The 21189-nt window shown below is 41.9% G+C and overlaps 1 protein-coding gene across 3 annotated transcripts in view; it reads right to left on the bottom strand.

Moving 5' to 3' along the window:
- The window catches only part of si:dkey-100n23.5, a 293233-nt gene extending 276946 nt beyond the window's left edge, over positions 1–16287 (bottom strand). For 2 of the 3 annotated variants that reach the window (XM_068040642.1, XM_068040643.1), the window contains exons 1-3: positions 15896–16286; positions 3731–3783; positions 2108–2162 (exon numbers count right to left, since the gene is read on the bottom strand). In XM_068040642.1, coding sequence (XP_067896743.1) covers positions 2108–2162; positions 3731–3783; positions 15896–16126 — 339 coding nt within the window. In that variant the 5' untranslated portion in view covers positions 16127–16286. Of the gene's footprint in view, positions 1–2107; positions 2163–3730; positions 3784–15895 lie in introns of all 3 variants that reach the window. The other variant, XM_068040644.1, reaches the window with a different exon arrangement.
- Positions 16288–21189: the final 4902 nt, after the last annotated feature.

Genomic DNA, 21189 nt, shown 5'->3' with positions numbered 1-21189 from the left:
CCATTTTTTAATCTTGATTTATATGTTCATATTTCACGAAGGGATGCTAAAAATTAAATTATGCAGCAGTCAGGTGGGATGGGCTCACCAATATGCATGAAGTGGCAGGACTTAGCTTAATACCTCAAATTCTTCAAAAGGCAATATCTGAACAAGAGAGACCATCAGGAGAGGCACCAACCAAAATTCTTCTCCATAGGGAGATAAAACATTTCAAAACATGTTACTGCAACCTTAAATGAAAGGCAATGCACCACAGTACCATCTTCATTTCTTCTTTCCTTCTTCATTGCTTCCTTTCATTTCCTCCTGAAAATAGTCAACACTTGCTGGGGCATAATAACCTAACATGTACTTAGTATCCTTCTGTAACTCAATCAAAAGGTCATCATTCAATGTGTGAGTCTTGTTAGGAAGTGCTGGCAAGCTATTTAGACGCAAATTGGTTTGGGACCTTCCTTGTCTTTATGTTTCAACTCATTAAAAAAAAAGTTCAACTGCTTAATTTAAATAAAGGATTTCCAGGTTTAAAATGTGATAGCAGTTGTAATCCAAATTAACATATTGCAGTTTAATTTTTTCACAGTAAACACACCAATATTTATTGCTACAGCAACACCACCCTAACTATAGCAACCTACTAACTGCACTAAAAAGTGAATATTTTTGTAAGGAACAATATTTTTCCATTGAAAATCATACATCATTTAATGCACCATCCGTTAGATAAGCTTGTCCAGTTGACAGCTAGCAGAAAATCCAACAAGCCAAGAAGGAAGGCGCCCTGCTCTGAATTCTACATTTCAACTTGTGCAGCAGAGAATTGGAAGTGATCTTTATTTATTTTTTATTTATTTAGAGATACAGCACTGAAACAGGCCCTTCAGCCCACCGAGTCTGTGCCGACCATCAACCACCAATTTATACTAATCCTACATTAATCCCATTACCCTCTCACATCCCCGCAATTCCCCTACCACCTACCTATACTAGGGTCAATTTATAATGGCCAATTTACCTATCAACCTGCAAGTCTTTGGCTGTGGGAGGAAATCGGAGCACCCGGCGGAAACCCACGCGGTCACGGGGAGAACTTGCAAACTCCGCACAGGCAGTACCCAGAATCGAACCCGGGAGCTGGAGCTGTGAGGCTGCAGTGCTAACCATTGTGCCACTGTCTTCAAACTGAACTTTCAACAGAGAAATCTATAAACACCTCAGGCCTGCAACTAAATTAGACCTCCAAGAGAATTCAGCAGGTTTACCACGAATCCCAAAACCCTATCTCACTTCAAACCACTTACCCCTTTTCCTCTCTATCTGGCTCATGCGTGCGTGTGTGTGTGTGTGTGTGTACGCGCGCACGCGAGCGAGAGTAAATGCATGAATGGGTGCACTTGCGTTAATTTCGGGCTATGGCATATTGCTGAATAAATAATTAATCTTCTGTTTAAAGAAAACCTATCGCTGTCTGGTTATTTGACAAATAAAACACAAAGGGGTTAAAACCCTCATAACAAAAAACAATTGCTACAGTCAGGTAGGAGTTGCGTAGTGGGAACCACCCACACCCGTCACCACATGGCCGTAACACTTTGTACATGCAATCTTGAACAAGAAATATGGAACAGTTCACTGCTGCAGTCATTAAAAGCTTGAGGTAAACATAACGTTACACAAATGGGGTTTACACAGGCTTCATCCGAGCAGAACCGACACACATCATCTTTCTTTTGAATAAGCAACTATATTTCATTCCTATGGCATTCTGCGTGAAGTATAAACAAATAAAAACAAATATGTGCGTAACTTCACTATTTGTACCACATCAACATTTGTCATTACACTAACTGGCGGCAAAATGAAATAGATAAATAAATTAACTAAATGCCTATTCTATTAATATGACAACTCCACCAGAGGTGGAGATATATTTTTCTTCCTCAGCAACTATGTAATTTTTTTCATTCTAGAGTACCCAACACAGAAGTCAATGGTCATGGTGGAAAAAAGCCCAAAAATATTTCAGTGCTTAAAAACTGTGGTTGTGTGAACACATTATTAATAATTAATGCACAGTATTTAAAATGTTATATAATTTCCTTACCTGGGCCAAAGAGTTGTACTTTCGGAACAACCAAATCACAAGCAGCATAAAGGAGCTACATGAAAACAATACAATCATTAGTACACATTCTCCACAAGCATTAATAAAATATGCATTTATCCATTGCTTCCCAAAGGTTCACTAAGTTTATTGAGTGGATGGTAGAGCGATAGAGTGTATGTATGAAAGATTCAGGTGCATGTATAATAAATGTAGCTATCTAGATAGAAAAAGGCCTGACAAAACAAGACACACACAGTTATAGAGTAAATCCCTTGGACCAGAGAATGGTTGGATGTGGTTTATCCCAGCAATCCATTTGGGACCACTTTTGTTTTTGGTACAGAGAAAGTCATTGGACTTGCATCTAGGAAACACAATTTTAAAATTTGCAAGGAGGTAAGGCAAAAAGTAAGGAGGAATGAAAAAATCTCCAGGAAGACATAGATTAGTAAAATGGGCAGATAGATGGCAAATGCAAATTAACGTGGGTAAATATGAAGGAATACATATTGGGAGAAAGAACAATGGATGAGAGTGTACATTTATCGGAAAGACATTGAAGGTTGTGGATGAACAGAGATCTTAGATTTCAGATACATAATTCCCTGAAGATGTGAGTGCAGGTAGATAATTCATAAAAACCTCAAAAGCATTTTAGATTTTTACAAATAGCGGCATTAAGTACAAGAGGATGCAACAATAAACTTATGCAAATCATTGTTTAGGCCATAGTTAACAGCATTGTTCGCAATTTTGGGTGATTATATGCAGTTAAATAAAGCTACATAGGGTATAAAACTTATATTTATCAAGATGATGCCAAGGATGGGAAAATATAGTTTATGCGATAAGATACTAGGGCTATTGCTACTGGAGAAGATCAGATAAAGAGGTTTAGTGGATTTTTTTTTAAAAACCTATGAAGGGTTTTGATAGAGTGAATAGGAAAAGAATTTGTCTTAGTTGGGAAATCAGTGACTAAGGACCATCAATTTAAAAATCACTCAGATGATGAGGAGAAGGGTTCGGAGAAATCTCTTTATGCAGAGCATTACTGAAGCATGTAATATTTTGCCTCAGGATGTAGTTGAGGCATTTAAGAGAAAAATGGATAACTATTTAAACCAGGGAAAAATGGAGTAATATGGGGAAGCAAGAAGGCACTAGTTTAGCATTGGATTGCTCTAGCGAAGAGCCAACTCAATATAATAGGTTGAATCACTTTCTTCTTTGCTGTAAACATCATGGTTCCATTAGACCGAAGTGCATGACCATCAAGCCTAATACTTTGTACCACATTCACACATGCATGCTTCCAGCAGGGACAATGATCAAGAGAAGGTATCCCAGCAGATTTGCCTATTCATAACACAGGGTGCCCAACTGAGACCAGCTAACTCAGTAGAAAGCAATGAATTTTCTTGTTTCACAGCAAAGCTACTCACTAGATAAACTTGTTCATCCATCAGGGAATGCCTGCTAAATAACACCTGTTAATAACATGCTATTAATGGGAAATATAAATAATAGATCCACACATAAATAATACAATATATAGTCACAGTATAGTACTAAGACAGTTTGGTTAAATTGCAAGCAAAAATGTAAAACAAAACTTACCATCCAATTAGAGAGAAGGCAGCAGAGGCTCGCTTCACTGCAATGATAGTGACCTGTAGGTAACAGGATTTTTTTAAATCAGGTTTTCCTCAACATTGACCTTTGTATATCTCACTGAGATGCTGATAGCAATCAGTCTCATCATATACTGAGAAATGGTAAAACATTTATTTTAATTTTTCTTTATTTTTACTGTTTTCTAAGTATCAAAATTAAATTCACATACAATCTTAACATTTTAAAAAATCAGGGGAGTAACGTTGGTCTACTGTGGAAAGGATAATTAGGCAGGGAGTAAAATGAGTTGCAATTCACTATCACCCGTTTCGTGCTACCACTGAAGACCAACTTCACTCCCTTATGTCTACATGTACTTCCTGTCAATGAAACATTACTTGCTGTTGTATCAACCTTTCCATTTTAAATTCCAAACTCCATATTCAGAGACAGAGGCGGAAAGTATCTATCCTCAAACAAGAAAACTGAATTTTGAAAGCAGTCAAGGCCTCTCAGGGAAACAAATAGAAAGGGCGGGTAGGAGAGGCGGGAAATAAGAGTGATGAGCTTCTGGTCTCTTGCTGCCTGCCCTTGTGGAGGGTTAGTGATGGGAGTAAGGATGCAGTGAATGAGAGTGGAGCCAGGAGCAGTAGAGAATACAGACGATGCATAGGTAGTTCAAGGTGGAAGTAGTGAAGTAGTGATGAAAGTAAGGGAGCCATAGGAAGGAGATACTGAGAGGGTGAAGTAGTATGAACACAATGGGAGCAAGGCACAGGTAATTTTAAAGAGAGGATGGAAATGGACACCAGCCCAAATGATGCATACAGCTTCATTCCCCATCAACTCCAAAAGACTTGAATCTGGGCTAGATTTGAACATAGGTCACAGAAGTCCTGTTAAAAGCAAGCATCTAACTTGCTATGCCACCCAGTTCCTCCCCTTCTGCCGTGTCAGAAATCTTAGCGATGTGACTAGCACTCGCCCACTTTTTTTTTCAGGTTTGGACTTGCTGCTGTTCAATATTCAGTGTATTTACACCTAATCTGTACTAATGCTTTGTCTTTCAACACACCATTAACATATTGTTTGCCTTTGCTCTGTGACCTTTTGGTCAGCTATGTGGCCTGGTCCAATCTAGACCTCCTTTGTTATCTCTTGCCCCACCCCCACCTCACTTGCTCATAACCTGTGACTTTTCTAATATTTGTCAGTTCCGATGAAGGGTCACTGACCCGAAACGTTAACTCTGCTTCTCTTTCCACAGATGCTGCCAGACCTGCTGAGTGGTTCCAGCATTTCTTGTTTTTATTTCAGATTTCCAGCATCCGCAGTATTTTGCTTTTATTTTAGTGTGGAAGATGGGATGCTAGCCAGGAGAGAATTGGAATAGTCAAGTATGGAGATAACAGAGGCATAAAATAAAATTTCAGCAAATGAGCTGACATAGGTGTGGAGCTGGACCATGTTATGGAGGTGTCTACCAGGACTTTCATAAAGCTTTTAATAAGGTACTTCACAATAGCAATCTTTACAAGAATTTGCTGGAAGCTGCTATAGTGATTTAAGAATTAGCTGCATACCCGTGGCCAGAAAGTTTTCAGTGGTTCTAGATCGGCTCAGAGACTGATTACTAGTAGTGCCCCACAGGCATCAGTATTAGGGTCTTTGCTTTTTACTATCTTTATTAATAACTCAGATATAGGTGTTGGGGAATAATTTGCAAGTTTGCAAGTGATACCAAGATATGTGCAAGTGTGAGGACTGTAGAGACTAAACTATTGAAAGCATATTGCAATATTCGAGGGAAATAGGCCTATGTTTGGCATTTGCTACTTAACATAGATATGGGCAGAATAATGACAGATATGTATATGTCTTACAGGGAATAGAAGTAAAGCCTCTCATGAAAGATGATGATCTTGGTATTGTCGTTTATAACTCTCCAAAGGTTAACCACCAAAGCCATAAACCTTTACTTAAAGCAAATAGGAAACTGCAGTACATTTGCAGGGCTGTTCAACAACATTCCCTCTACTTTTTTTTTTGGAGTGTGTGGGTGATTTAATTAAAATGCACATCCCCTTTAAATTTTTTTGAGTGGCTGCACACGCGTGGTAACCTAAAGGGGTCGATTTATGCACGGCAACTTTTGGGTCGTGCCATGCAGATTAGAGGGAACATTGCTGTTCAATATAAGACAAAACGTAACAATTTGTCCTTGTACAATGTGGGTTAGACGTCATTTAGAATACTGGATCCAGTTCTGGGCCTCTCACGTGGGTGAAAATTAAGGCTTTAAAAAGATTCAGAGAAGGACACAAGATATCATCCCAGTTTAGAAATAACTTAGCTACACAGATAAGCTTAAAAAGCTGGGTCTATATACTTCAGAGAAGCATAGCCTCAAGGGCAATTTGATTGAAGTCTATAAAAATGATTGAGTTCCATTTGGCAAGTCATTTCAATTAGATTGGGAAGGACCAGGGATCATATTTCAAAGTTATGCAAGGGCAGAAATAGGTTAGGTGATTCTTCTTTTCCCAAAGAATAGTGTACCTATGGAACAAGTTGTCAGTTCATGCACTGTATACCTTCAAGAGGGCTGGAGCAGTTCCGAGCAGGAGCTGAGATCATGTTCTACAAGAGGTAACCTATAAGAAACCTATAAAATTCTAACAGGACTTGACAGGGTAGATGCAGGAAGGATATTCCCGATGCTGGGGGAGTCCAGAACCAGGGGTCATAGTCTAAGGATATGGGGTAAACCTTTCAGGACTGAGATGAGGAGAAATTTCTTCACCCAGAGAGTGGTGAGCCTGTGGAATTCGCTACCACAGAAAGCAGTTGAGGCCAAAACATTGTATGCTTTCAAGAAGGAGTTAGACATAGCTCTTGGGTATGGGGCGAAAGCCTGAACAGGCTACTGAGTTGGATGATCAGCCATGATCATCATGAATGATGGAACAGGTTCGAAGGACCGAATGGCCTACTCCTGCTCCTATTTTCTATGTTTCTATGCAAGTGCCAACTCACATGTCACAGTCAACATGGTCTCCTTAGGAGATAGGAGAATTTCCCCTTTATTTTCCCTAATTGGGCTTTTAACTGGTTTTTCACCTCTCCCGGGAGATTGCCAAGCTCCTGGTGCATAGAGTGTCTTAAAAGTGATGCACAAGGCACCACGAGTTTATGGGGCCAGATGGTCTTTTCCTGTCCAACATTTCTGTATGTTCATATATAAGTGGAAGTCGTGGTCTTTGTGATAGAATTGGAAGTTAAGCTTGGGGTTGAATTGGACATGAGGGTTGCTATAGGCTGATTCAACGAGAGGCATTGGTCAGGGAACAGACATTATCAGTGACAAGGGTACAGAGTTTGTGTCGGGAGCAAAGACAATCAACTGGATTTTGCAATGTTAGTAACAGCAATGATTTAGTGTTTACCAGTACTGAATGTTGGAGAGGCTTTGCACTATAGCACGCAAATCCAAAGGTTGCAGTAGGCCAACAAACATAAGTGTTCGCTAATTCAAACGGCAAGTATGGAACTAGCATGAATTTGAGCTAATTGCCCACTAATTACAAATTAATGATACATTAACTTTTTAAACCTGAATTTCCGGGCATAAGGGGTCTTCCTCTCGATTCACAAATACTTAATGAGGAGGCCCACACCAGAAAGGATCTTTTAAAAGCTAAAATGGATTTTTTTTTAAAAACATGAAACCTTTTTATCGGGCTTTTTAAAATATCACTTTTTAATTAATTTGATTAGGAAAGATATTGTAGTGTTGAAAAGAGTCCTTGGGGGGCAAAGACAGAATCCATTTGGTTAGAGTTGAGAAGCAAAAAGGGGATGATCACGCTACTGGGGGTATTCTATATGCCTTCAAATAGTGATAGAGAGCTTGAGGAGCAAATCACAGAGATGTGGAAAAACTAGAGTGGTAATATTGGGGGACTTTACCAAATATCAATTGGGATAATGGTAGAATAAAGGGTAAGGACTGGGAGGAATTTCCGAAGTGTATTCAGGAGAATTTCATTGACTGGTACGTTCTTGGTCCAACTAGGAAGGAAGCATTGCCGGATCTGGTGCTGGGAAATGTGGTGGGTCAAGTGGACTAAGTGTCTGTGGGGCAACACTTGGGCAAGAGTGATGATCATATCATAAGGTTTAGATTAGTAATGGAGAAGAGCAACTAACAATCTAAAGTAGAACTTCTAAATTGGAGGAGGGCTAACGTTAATAGATTGAGAGAGGATCTAGCCAGGGTAAAATGGAACCAAAGATTAACAGGAAAAACTGTAGCACAACAATGGGTGATCTTTAAGGAAGATATGTTTCAGGTACAGGCTAGGTACATTCCAACAAGGGCGAAGGGAAAGGGAATCAAATTCAGGGCTCCTTGGATGACGAGGGAGATAGAGAATATGATGAAACAAAAAAAGGAGGGTGTATGCTGCATGTCAGGTGAATTCTTCAAATGAGAACCAGGCCAAATACAATAAGTTGAGAAGGGAACTGAAGAGGAAAATAAGACTGGCAAAGAGAGAATATGAGAATAGAATGGCAGTTAATATAAAAGGGAACCCAAAAATGGTTTATTGGCATGTAGATGGTAAGTGGGTTATAAGAGGTGGGGTGGGGCCTATTAGGGACAAAGAGGGTAACACATGCCTAGAGGTGCAGGGCAAAGCTAGAATACTTAATTAATAATTTGTATCGGTGTTTACTAAGGAAGAGGATGCTAACAAAATATAAGTAGAAGGGGAGATGGTAGAGGTAATGGATGGGGTGAAAATTGAAAGAAAAGATGTACTAGAAAGGCTGGCTGTGCTTAGAATGGTTAGTTCGCCTGGTCCAGATGGCTTGCATCCCGGGTTGCTAAAGGAAATGGGAATGGAGATAGCAGAAGCGCTTGCCATAATCTTCCCTAGCTATAGGGAGGTGCCAGAGGATTGGCAAGTGGCAAATGTGACACCCTTATTCAAGAAAGGGTGCAAGAACATTTTTAGTAACTACAGACCAGTCAGCTTAACATCACTGGTGGGTAAGCTTTTAGAAACAATAACCAAGGAAAAAAAAGTCAACAGGCACTTGGAGCAGTTTGAGTTAATTAAGGACAGTGGACACCGATTTGTAAAAGGCAGATCGTGCTTGACGAATCAAATTGATATTTTTGATGAAGTATAACAGAAAGCTGATGAAGGGAATGCAATGGATGTTATCTGCAAGGATTTTAAGGAAGTGTTTGACAAAGTACCAAATAAAAGGCTGGTTAACAAAATTGAGGCTTATGGAATAGGAGGGTCAGTGACAGCTTGGTTAAAAAAAAATTGGCTTAAGGACATAGAATAGCGAGTTGTGGTAAATGGTTGTTTTTCAGGGATGGTAGACAGCAGTGTTTCCCAAGGGTCAGTGTTGGACCAGAGTGTTTTTTGATATATGTAAATGACTTGGATATAGGAATGCAGAGTAAAATTTCAAAATTTACCAAAATCATCAAACTTGGAGGAACGGCAGATAGTGAAGATGATGCCAGTCAACTACAACGGGCTAGCAGAATGGGCAGACAAGTGGCAGGTGGAATTTAGTACAGAGAAGTGTGAGGTGATGCATTTTGGCAGAAGGGATAGGGAGAGGTCATATAGACTTAATGGCACTGTTTTAAAAAGAGTGTGCAGGAACAGAAGAACCTGGCAGTTCATGTGCATACTTCTTTGAAGGTGGCAGGACATGTTGAGAGAGTAGTTAACAAAGCATATAGGATCTTGGGCTTCTTAGGGATATTAATTACAAAAGCAGAACCTTTATAAAGCTCTGGTTAGGCCCCAAACTAGAATATTGCGTTCAGTTCTGGTCACCACACTTTAGGAAGGATGTGAGGGTCCTCGAGAGGGTGCAGAGGAGATTTACCAGAATGGTTCCAGGAATGGTGGATTTTAGCTACAGGGTTAGATTAAAAGCTGGGGTTGTTCTCCTTGGAGCAAAGAAGACTGAGAGGAGATATGATAAAAGTGCACAAGATTTGAACAGGTTTAGATTAGATAGGCAAAGAAAAGCTGCTCCAATTAGCGGGAAGGTACAAGGATCAAGGACACAGATTTAAGGTTTTGGGCAAAAGATGCTGGGGGAATGTGAGGAAGAATTTTCTTATGCACCGATGCCAATGATCTGGAATTTGCTGCCTACAAGGGTGGTGGAAACAGAGACAATCAATGATTTCAAAAAGAAATTGGATGGGCACTTGAGGGAAATAAACTTGCAGGGATCAAGTGGGGGAATGGGACTAATTGGATTGCTCTACAGAGAGCCGGCATGGACTCGAATGGCCTCCTTCTGTGCTGTTATGACTCTACAAAATGATTTATCCGATCAAAATTAACGTACTTTATAAAAATGTTTACAACTGCCTGCCATTTTCGCCTGCGCTACACAGCGTTGCTGGGCCGCACCGCAGCCATGGGGATCATGATAGGCTCGTCTATAGATTTATTCAGTGTCAGAGGTGAGTGCCGCCATTGACCGCAAAGTCCAGGCCAAGGACCCTGGTATTGACTTTAACTGAAGGAAACTGCAGCTCAAAGCCACGCAGTCTAATAGCAAAGGCAGTGGGAAGGTCGCAGAAGGTGGTGGGGAGGTAGATCTGTGTTGTCAGTGTACATGTGGAAGTTGACCCCATGTCTTTGGATGATCTCACCAAGGAACATCATGTAGGTGAGGATGCTGGGTTGGGCAGGAGGGGGAGGGAGACAAGGATAGATTCTTGAGGGATTCCAGAAGTAATTGTGTCGGAAGAGAAGCCATTGCTGTAGAGATTTTCGAGCTATGATTGTAGTCCCATTCACCTCGACAACAGAGGAGAGCCATTAGAGGAAAATGGTATGGTTGACTGTGTGAGAGGCTGAGATCAGATAATGCACCATGCTCTCAGGCACAAAGGACATTATTTGTGACTTTGATCCGGGCTATTTCAGTGCTCTAGCAGGGGTGAAAACCTGATTGGAGGGTTTCAAACATGGAGCTGTAGGAAAGAGAAGCATAGATTTAGAAGGAGACAACAGGGGGAGTTTTAACATGGGTGAGCGGATGGGATGGAGTGGGGGGGGGGGGGGGGGGGGGGGGTAGTGGTTTAAATAAGCAAAGTTTAGAGTGCATCAGGAAGATGGTTCCAAGCTGCCGATTGAGGTTTTATTGAGACTGCGCAAGAGCAGACAGCCAACCTACTCCCAGGAGGTGGGTTCGCATTTGAAATGTTAATGAGGCCGGAAGCCTCAGATGTAACTGTGGCTATGGCCGGCTGGGTTTCCTCAGCTTTGGGAAACTCAACAGCCGCAGTGAGACGAGGACAGCGTCGGGGAGAAGTCAAGTGCCTTTCCAGCTCTGTTTGTGGGCCAGGAAGAGCAGGAGTGCTTCCTCCAACCTCCCCCACCAAACAAACCCTGCCCTGCCCCAATCAGGCGCCGCTTGGGGGTCACAGATTGAACCACATCCCAGGAACAATAACCCCACCTTCACAGGATCAGACCAACCTGGTCATGCGGCCTTCTTCAGAGCACTCCCAGCTGACTGGAAGCCCAGCCTATCAATTAGGCTGACTTCTGGGCAGAGACAAAATTAACACACTGTGGAGTTAAAACTCAATAGCATGTAGGGAAACCCAGACTCCGGGTTTCCCTCACGCTCTTGGAAACCCCACCACTCCCAGCAAGTCAAAATTCCCAACTCAGGGAGCTCGGAGAGAAAAATAGAAGTTGGAGATGGGACTGTAATTTGAACGGTCATGGGTGGGATCATTGAGGGGTGAGTGAGGATGGAGTTTTTTGAAAGGGAGGACGACAAAAAGAACCCGAGGAGAGAGAACCATTTACAATGTTCACTAGCATGGGGCAAGAAGTTGGTGCTCAACAGTTCAGGGAGCAGCAAGTAGGCCTCATGGACAAGATGAGCTTGGAGAGGGCATGAGAAAAGGTGGGAGAGAAACTAAAAAGACATGCAGGTGAGCAAGAAATAGTACCTGCACAAGGGTGTGGAAAATCAGCAATAAGTCAAATTATACTGAGGTGGTTAACTCAATTGTATAGTAATTTTAACCTTTTCCAATGTTTTGCTTAACATGTACTGTTTTGAAACAGTGTTTCTTCCTTCTCATTGCATCAATTAATTATTTTCTCTCTCAATTCATGACAGCATATATACATTTTAATTACTTTCCTGGAAGTCTGCACTCACAAATTCAAAATATTAAATATCTTCATTACTACATCGGCCTGCTGGATTAGATTAGATTAGAGATACAGCACTGAAACAGGCCCTTCGGCCCACCGAGTCTGTGCCGACCATCAACCACCCATTTATACTAATCCTACACTAATCCCATATTCCTACCAAACATCCCCACCTGTCCCTATATTTCCCTACCACCTACCTATACTAGTGACAATTTTTATAATGGCCAATTTACCTACCAATCTGCAAGTCTTTTGGCTTGTGGGAGGAAACCGGAGCACCCGGAGGAAACCCACGCGGTCACAGGGAGAACTTGCAAACTCCACACAGGCAGTGCCCAGAATCAAACCCGGGTCCCTGGAGCTGTGAGACTGCAGTGCTAACCACTGCGCCGCCCCATTATACTCCATCTGCCAGTTTCTTGCCCAATCCCTTTGCAGTGTTCGTCCTCCTTACAGCTTACTTTCCCACCTAACTTTGTATTATCAATAAAGTTGGATATATTTCTCTTGATCCCTTCGTCTTGATCCCCTCATTGATGTAGATTGTAAAAAGCTGAGGCCCAGGTCCTGACCCTTGCAGCACTATGCTAGTTACATCCTGCCATCCCAAAAATTACCCTGAATCCATGTGGTTTATTTCAGTAAAGGGATCTTCAATTAATTGGCAATAAGTTAACTGACAATATCAATTTTGAATATAAGGGGGTTTTCATCAGCCAATTTTCTCCCCTCAAATTTCCTTTCTTGAAAAACAGTGGCTCATTGTTGCTTTATGGTTCCACAAGCAGTGGTGATTCTCCAGGACATTATCCAAACATTTTTTCATGTCCGGGTGCTGAGCTCCTATTCTAACCGATATCACCACAAGACTTCCTGTAGGTCACCAGCTGTCCATACATGCACACTGACAAAATGGCACACACCAGGGCAATCAAGAGCAGGAACTATGACAAATTTCCCTTCCAAAGACAGATTAAGGCAAATCATGACCCCATCGCCACCCTGTCTAAATCAAGTAGATCCGCACCCTGGAATCAAGCCATCCTCAATCTTGCTGATCTACAGTTTTCATGGGAACCAGAAGCACACCAGTATCTCCCCAAGTGGCCATTCTTCCTATCTCACCATGCTGAGTGTTAGCAGGATGCTTGACAGCAGGGGTATCGTAGCCAGATCGAATCCTAACCTTACCCACCACAGTCTACCTATAATGCACTTTCAACACAACAACTTATATTTATATTGTGCCTTTAACGTAATAAAACGACCCAAGGTGCTTTACAGGAGCTCTATAAAACAAAGTATGATACCGAACCACAAGAGGAGATATTAGGTCAGATGACCATAATCTTGGTCAAAGAGGTAGGTTTTAAGGAGACTATTAAAAGGAGGAAAGCAAGCCGGAGAAGCAGAGTGATGTAGGGAGGGTATTCCAAAGGCAACAGAAGATGCGGTCACCAATGGTGAAGCAATTAAAATCCAGGCCAAAATGCGAGGGGCACAGATACCTTGGAGTGTTGTAGAGCTGGAGGAGATTACAGAGAGATAGGTAGGGGCAAGGCCATGGAAGGATTTGAAAACAAGGATGAGAATTTTAAAATCAAGACACTGTTTGACCTGGAGCCAAATGTGGGTCAGCAAGCACAGGGGTGAAAGGGGTATGGGACTTGGTGTGAGTTAAGACACAGGAAGCAGAGTTTTGGATGACCTCGAGTTTACAGAGAGTAGAATGTGGGAGACCAGCCAGGAGTGTGTTGGAATAGTCAAGTATAGAGGTAACAAAGGCATGAATGAGGGTTTCAGCAGCAGATGAACGGAGACGGAGCGAAATCGGGTGGTGTTATGGAGGTGGAAATAGGCGGCCTTAGCGATGGCATAAATAAGAACTTGGAAGCTCATCTTGGATCAAATATGACACCAAGGTTGCCAATAGACTGGCTTAATTTCAGACAGTTGCCAGGGAGAGGAATGAAGTCGACAGCTAAGGAACTGAGTTTGGAGCAGAGACCGAAAACAATGGCTTCAGTCTTCCCAATACTGGAGGAAATTTCTGCTCATGTACTGGATAAGCAGTCTGATAATTTAGCAACAGTGCAGTCGTCGAGAGAAGTGGTAGTGAGGTAGAGCAGAGTGTCGTCGGCATACATGCGAAAACTAAGGCTGTGCTTTCGGATGATATAGCTGGAGGGACGGCACTTAGACAAGAAATAGGAGGGGACCAATATAAATCCTTGGGGGACACCAGGGTAACGGTGCAGGAGCAGGAAGAGAAGCCATTGCAAGTGATTCTCTGGCTACAATTAGATCAGTAAGAATGGAATCAGGTGAGAGCAGTCCCACCCAGCTGAACGACAGTGGAGAGACTTTGGAGGAGGATGATGTGGTCAACTGTATCAAATGCTGCAGACAGGCTGAGAAGGGAAAGATTGCCTTTGCCACAGTCACATTGGGTGCCATTTATGACTTTGATTGCTTTTCAATAATATTGCTGGAAAGTCATAATCAGAAGTGAGGACCCATGCTTTCCTTCCTTTATTGCGAGGGGGTTAGAGTTTAAAAATAGGGAAGTCCTGTTACAACTGTACAGGGTGCTGGTGAGGCCACACCTGGAGTACTGCGTACAGATTTGGTCCCCGTATTTAAAGAAGGATATACTAGCATTGGAGGCAGTTCAGAAAAGGTTCACCAGGCTGATTCCTGGAATGAAGGGGCTGTCTCATCAAGAGCGGCCAAACAGATTAGGCCTTTATTCATTGGAGTTTAGAAGAATGAGAGGTGATCTTATTGAAACATATAAGATTTTAAGGGAACTTGACAGGGTAGATGTTGAGAAGATGTTTCTACTAGTGGGTGCATCTCAAACTTAGGGGACATAATTACAGAATAAAGGGGCACACATTTAAAACTGAGATGCGAAGGAATTTCTTCTCTCCGAGGGCAGGGAATCTCTGGAATTCTCTGCCTCAGAGAGTTGTGGAGGCTAGGTCACTAAATGTATTTAAGGAGGAAGTAGACAGATTTTTGAAATCTCGGGGAGTCGAGGGTTAGGCAGAGCAGGCCCGAAAGAGAAGTTGAGGACTGGGACAGATCAGCCATGATCTTATTGAATGGCGGGGCAGGCTTGAGGGGCTGAATGGCCTACTCCTGCTCCTATTTCTTATGTTCTTCCAGAAGCAAGACTCCCAGCTGATCTCAGCTAATACTGCACAGATTTTTAGTGAACCATGGACTTTCTTGACTAGCGTGGTACAATACTGCAGCAGGCAATGCATTTACCTACTGAGGCTGCAGTGGTATTCTACAAAAGGTATATACATGATTAACGAAAAATATTTCTCACTGACTTTGTAGTGCTATAAATCAGTTGGCCCCCCCCAACAGAAAGATCACCGCATCTGTGAAGTCTATTACATCAGTATTCTCAGGATGCTGTCAGATTATGTGACAAATAAAGGGGACACAGCATTTTTTTTAAATAAAAACTACCAAAGCAGAACTTCACACGTCTCTAATTAACTATTGTTAGTGGAGAAAATGTTAGGACATAAAAAAATACAGTCACTAACAAAAAAAGTCTCATTGAATGAATGCAGAATCATTAATTGTGCAATTCCACTACCAATCTTGCTACTGCTACTTGAAGCACCCGAATTAACATTTGAACACAGGCTGGTGGCAGAATTATGATCTGAGGAAAATTGGAGTAGAGCTGTTTTTATAGAAGCTGCACATTTTTAATACTTTAAATTATAACAAATTTATTTAGCAGCACAAAATGCAGTAATATTTACACCTGGGACAATACAGAACTGTCAAAAAACCGCACATTAGGATAAACCGAGAAACGCATTTAATTAATCATTTTTATTTTGGAGTTGGCTGCATGGGCCAGGCCTTGCTTCCAGACTCTGATCAACAACATTATACTCACACATCTATAATCCTCCGAAACGGAATTGAACAGAGTGCAGCGGGAGTTCGGCACTCCTGTGAAGTTGTCGGCTGTACTGGTAATCTGCAAAGGCCCATTTCCCATGGTAACCAGGCTGATAAAAGCTGCTGTTGCTACCGCTCCTGCAGCATAGATACTGGGGGAAACCCGCACCGGAACACAGCACAAGACAGGCAGCCTCCCCCAGCAGGAGGCCTTCAATGTAAACATGCAGCACTGCTTCTCTCCCAACTCAGCACTGCAACAATTGCACCTTCTTGAAAAAATTCTAAAACATTGTCAATAACCCTTTAACTACCGTGCTGTTTAGCAGTGTATAAATTCAGGAAATGTTATTCTAAACACTCATTACAACCAGACAACATGGGCTGCGTTCTTCCCGTATCAGAAATGTTCAAATGACATTTTTTTTTAAGGAAAAACACATTGGTCATTCTTGGAAATTTAGAACGAAATGATTCATGTTTGCAAAATTCAGGCCCTTCAAAATCGTTGGCCAGCAAAAAACATTTTATGATGTTCATTATTTTTTAACCTTTTTCTTTCTCATTGTAAGGAAAATATACGTTAGGCGTCAGTTGAATTTTATGTATGTATGCATTTATTTATTTAAGTGTATAACATTTTTGCTTCGCACACCCATAAGCCACAGACGAAAGTATCAAATGAATTCAAAATGGAAGTTAGTTCCCACTGGGTTGTCTGACCTTGATAATCAGGTCTCTCCACAAGCTGGAGATTTCAAGCACCTGCCAAATGACAGATTGCCAAAAAATGGCTAGGCAATTAGCTTCTAATTCCACTCAGGAAGTGGTCTTAAAGAGACATGCCAAAATAAACAATGCGGCATTGTAGTGGATAAACATCACAACCATGGAATAGACCCCACAAGCGATACCACAGTTCATCAGCTTATATTTATCTTATTAATCCCATTACAACCACACCGAGGATCTCCAGGTGTGGTTATTTGCTCTACAGCTTACCATCCCACATCAAAAATAGTTGGGTTTGAACTAGAGATGGCATAGCAACTCGAAGACAGACAGGGTGAGGGAGATGATTCTTACCCAGAAAGCAGCTTGTTTCCCATTCCATCTGCCATAATGAGACAGAATCCACCATGGAAATCATTGGTAGTGTAGTCCAACTGGGTCTTCTGATGAGTAATAAGAATAAATATGAATAAGAAATGTCCTGCTGATTACCACCTACTGCCCTACCTCAGCTGATGAATCAGTACTTCTCCATGTTGAACACCAGTTGGAAGAAGCACTGAGGATAGCAAGGGCACAGAATGTACTCTGGATGAGAGAACTTCAATATCCATCACCAAGAGTGTCTTGGTAGCACCACTACTGACTGAGCTAGCCGAGTCCTGAAGGATATAGCTACCAATCTGAGCCTGCGGCAGGTGGTGAGAGAACCAACAGGAGCAAAAAACCTACTTGACCTCATCCTTACCAATCTACCTGTCACAGATGCACCTGTCCATGACAGTATTGGTAGGAGTGACCAACGCAATTCTTGTGGAGAAGAAGTCCCATATTCACACTGAGGACACTGCTGTATGGCACTAGCACCATGCTAAATGGGATAGATTCAGAACAAATCTAGCAGCTAGAAGCTGGGCATCATGTGGTGCTGTGGGCCATAAGCAACAGCAGAATTGTATTCAACCATAATCTGTATTCTCACGGCCCAACATATTCCTCACTCTACCATTGCCATCAAGCCAGGTTCAACGAATAGTGTAGAAGAAGAGCAGGACCAGGTGTTTCTAAAAATGAGGTGCCAACCTGGTGAAGCAACAACACAGGACTGCTTGCATGCCAAACAGCAGAAGCAGCATGCGATAGACAGAGCCAAGCGATGCCAAAACAAACAGATCAGATCAAAGCTCTGAAGTCCTACCACATCCAGTCATGAATGGTGGTGGAGAATTAAAAAACTAATTGGGGCAGGAGGCTCCATGATCATCACCAACCTCAATGATGGCAGAACCCAGCACGTGAGTGCAAAAGACAAGGCTGAAACGTTTGCAACCACCTACAGCCGAAAGTGATGAGTGGATGATCCATCTCGGCCTCCTCCTGAGGTCCCCAGCATCAAAGAAGCCAGTTTTGAGTCAATTCAATACACTCCACGTAATATCAAGAAACAGTTGAGTGCATTGGTTACAGCAAAGGCTACAGTGTCTGACAACATTCTAGCTGTAGTGCTGAAGACCTGCACTCCAGAACTACCCACACCTCTTGTCAAGATGGTTCAGTACAAGCACAACACTGGCAACTACCCGACAAAGTGGTTTATTTTCCAGGTATGTCCGGACCACATAAAGCAGGACAAATCCAATCCAGCCAACTGCCGCCCCATCAGTCTACTCTCAATCTCAATCATCAGCACAGTAATGGTAGATGTTGTCGACAGTGCTATCAAGCGGCACTTACTCTCCAAAAGCCCACTCACCGATGTTCCATTTGTGTTCCACTAAGACCACTTGGCTCCAGAACTCATTAAATCCCTCGTCCAAACATGAACAAAAGAAATGAAATGCAGAGGTGAGGTGAGAGCGACTGCCCTTGACATCAAGGCAACATTTGGCATCAAGGAGCCCTAGTAAAATTGAAGTCAATGGAAATCAGGGGGAAAACTCTCCACTGGTTGGAGTCATATCTAGCATGAAAGAAGATGGTTGTGGTTGTTGGAGGCCAATCATCTCAGCCACAGGACATTGCTGCAGGAATTCTCCAGTGTCGTGTCCTAAGCCCAAACATTTTCAGCTGCTTCATCAATGACTTTCTCTCCATCATAATGTCAGAAGTGGGGATATTTGCTGACAATTGACAGGGTTCAGTTCCATTCGCAACTCACAAGATGACAAGAAATAGGAGCAGAAGTAGATTATATGGCCCATCGAGCCTGCTCCACCATTCAATATGATCATGGCTGACCTTGGGCTTCAATTTCACTTTCCTGCCCACTCCCTGCGAGACCCAAAATCTATCTATCCCAGCCTTAAATGTATTTGACGATGGAGTATCCACAACCCTCTGGGATAGAGAATTCCAAAGATTCACAACCCTTTGAGTGTAGTAATTTCTCCTCATCTCAGTCCTGAATGATCGGCTCCTTATTCTGAGACTGTGTCCCCGTGTTCTAGATTCCTTGACCAGTGTGAACAATCTCTCAGCTTCTACCCTATCAAGCCCTTTCAGAATCTTGTATGTCTCAATTAGATCGCCTCTCATTCTTCTACACTCAGAGAATATAGGCCCAATTTAATCAGCCTCTCATCATAGGACAATCCCCTCATCCCAGGGACCAATTTAGTAAATCTTCACCTCCAGTACAAGTATATCCTTTCTTAAATGTGGAGATCAAAACTGCACATAGTATTCCAGGTGCGGTCTCGCCAAAGCCTTGTACAATTTTAGTAAGACTTCATAATTCCTGTACTCAATCCCCTTGCAATAAAGGCCAACATGCCATTTGCCTTCCTAATAACCTGCTGCACCTGCATGTTAACTTTGTGCGTTTCTTGTACAAGTACCCCCAAGTCTCTCTGAACATCAACACTTAACAGTTGCACATCTTTTAAAAAATATTCTGCTTTTCTATTTTTACAACCAAAGTGAACAACTTCACACTTCCCTACATTGTACTCCATTTGCCATCTTGTTGCCCACTCATTTATCCTGTCTATATCTCTTTGCAGCCTCTCTATGTCCTCCCTGCAGCTCACCTTTCCACCGAGTTTTGTATCATCAGCAAACTTAGATATATTACTCTCTGTCTCATCATCCAGGTCATTAACATACAGTGTAAATAGCTGAGGCCCCAGCACTTATCATTGCGGCACCCCACTATTCACTGCCTGCCAACTTGAAAATGCCCCATTTATGCCCACTCTCTGCTTCCTGCCTGTTAACCAATCCTCTATCCATGCTAATATATTACGCCCAACACCGAGCCCTTATCTTGCCTATTAATCACTTATGTGGCACCTTATCGAATGCCTTTTGGAAATCCAGGTATACTACATCTACTGGTCCTTTATCTACCCTACTAGTTACATCCTCAAAAAACTCCAATAAATTTGTCAAACGGGATCTCCCTTTAGTAAAACTATGCTGACTTGTTCTAACCATACTATGCTTTTCCAAGTGCAATGTTAAGACTGCTTTAATAATAGTTTCCAGCATCTTTCCAATGACTGATGTTAGGCTAACTGACCTGCAGTTCCCTGTTTTCTTTCTACCTCCTTTCTTGAAAAGCGGTGTAACATTTGCCAACTTCCAATCTAAGGAATTCTGAAAAATCATAGCCAGCACATCCACTATCTCTGCAGATATCTCTTTTAGAATCCAAGGGTGCAGGCCAACTGGTTCCAGGGACTTGTCAGATTTTAGTCCCTCAAGTTTCTCCAATACTTTTTCTCGACTCTCACTCTTTTTAGCCCCCCAGGTTGCTGCCTATTTCTGCTATGGAACTTGTGTCTTCTACTGTGAAGACAGACACAAAATATTTGTTTACTGCCTCTGCCATTTGCTTATTCCCCATGATGATTTATGCTGTCTCTACCTCAAAGGGACCAACATCTACTTAGGTACTCTCTTCCTTTTTATGTATTTATAAAAGCTCTCACAATCTGTTTTTATATCGCTGACTAGTTTACGCTCATATTCCATTTTTCCCTTTTTATTAACCTTTTGGTGGCCCTTTGCTGGTTTCTAAAACACTTCCAATCCTCCGACTTGCTACTATTTTTTGCAACATTGTAAGCCTCTTCTTTTAGCCTAATACTCTCCTTAACTTCCTGAGTGAGCCACAGATGGGTGTTTCTTGATGAGTTTTTGTTTTTGAACAGAATGTACTTTTGTTGAACGCTTTGAATTGTTTCTTTAAATGTTTCCCACTGTTCATTTATCGTCATACCTTCCAGTCAATTTACCCAATTAACATTAGCCAGTTCTCCCCTCATACCTTCGTACTTGGCTTTGTTTAGGTTTAAGATACGTGTTTGTGACTGAAATGTGTCACTTTCAAACTTAACATGAAATTCAATGGTATTATGATCACTGTTTCCCAATGGATCTTTTACTACAACATTTCTAATTAACCCTGTTTCATTACCCAATACGTGATTGAAGATAGCTTTATCCCTAGTCGGTTCTACAACGTACTGCTCCAAGAAACTGTCCCAAAAACATTCTACAAATTCATCTTCTAGACCACTGTTGCCAATTTGATTGTCCCAGTCTATATGCAGA

Source organism: Heterodontus francisci, chromosome 10, assembly GCF_036365525.1.
Source record: "Heterodontus francisci isolate sHetFra1 chromosome 10, sHetFra1.hap1, whole genome shotgun sequence".
NCBI classification, from domain to species: domain Eukaryota; kingdom Metazoa; phylum Chordata; class Chondrichthyes; order Heterodontiformes; family Heterodontidae; genus Heterodontus; species Heterodontus francisci.
The sequence above is the reverse complement of the archived record's forward strand: the minus strand, read 5'-3'. Positions and strand labels throughout refer to the sequence as shown.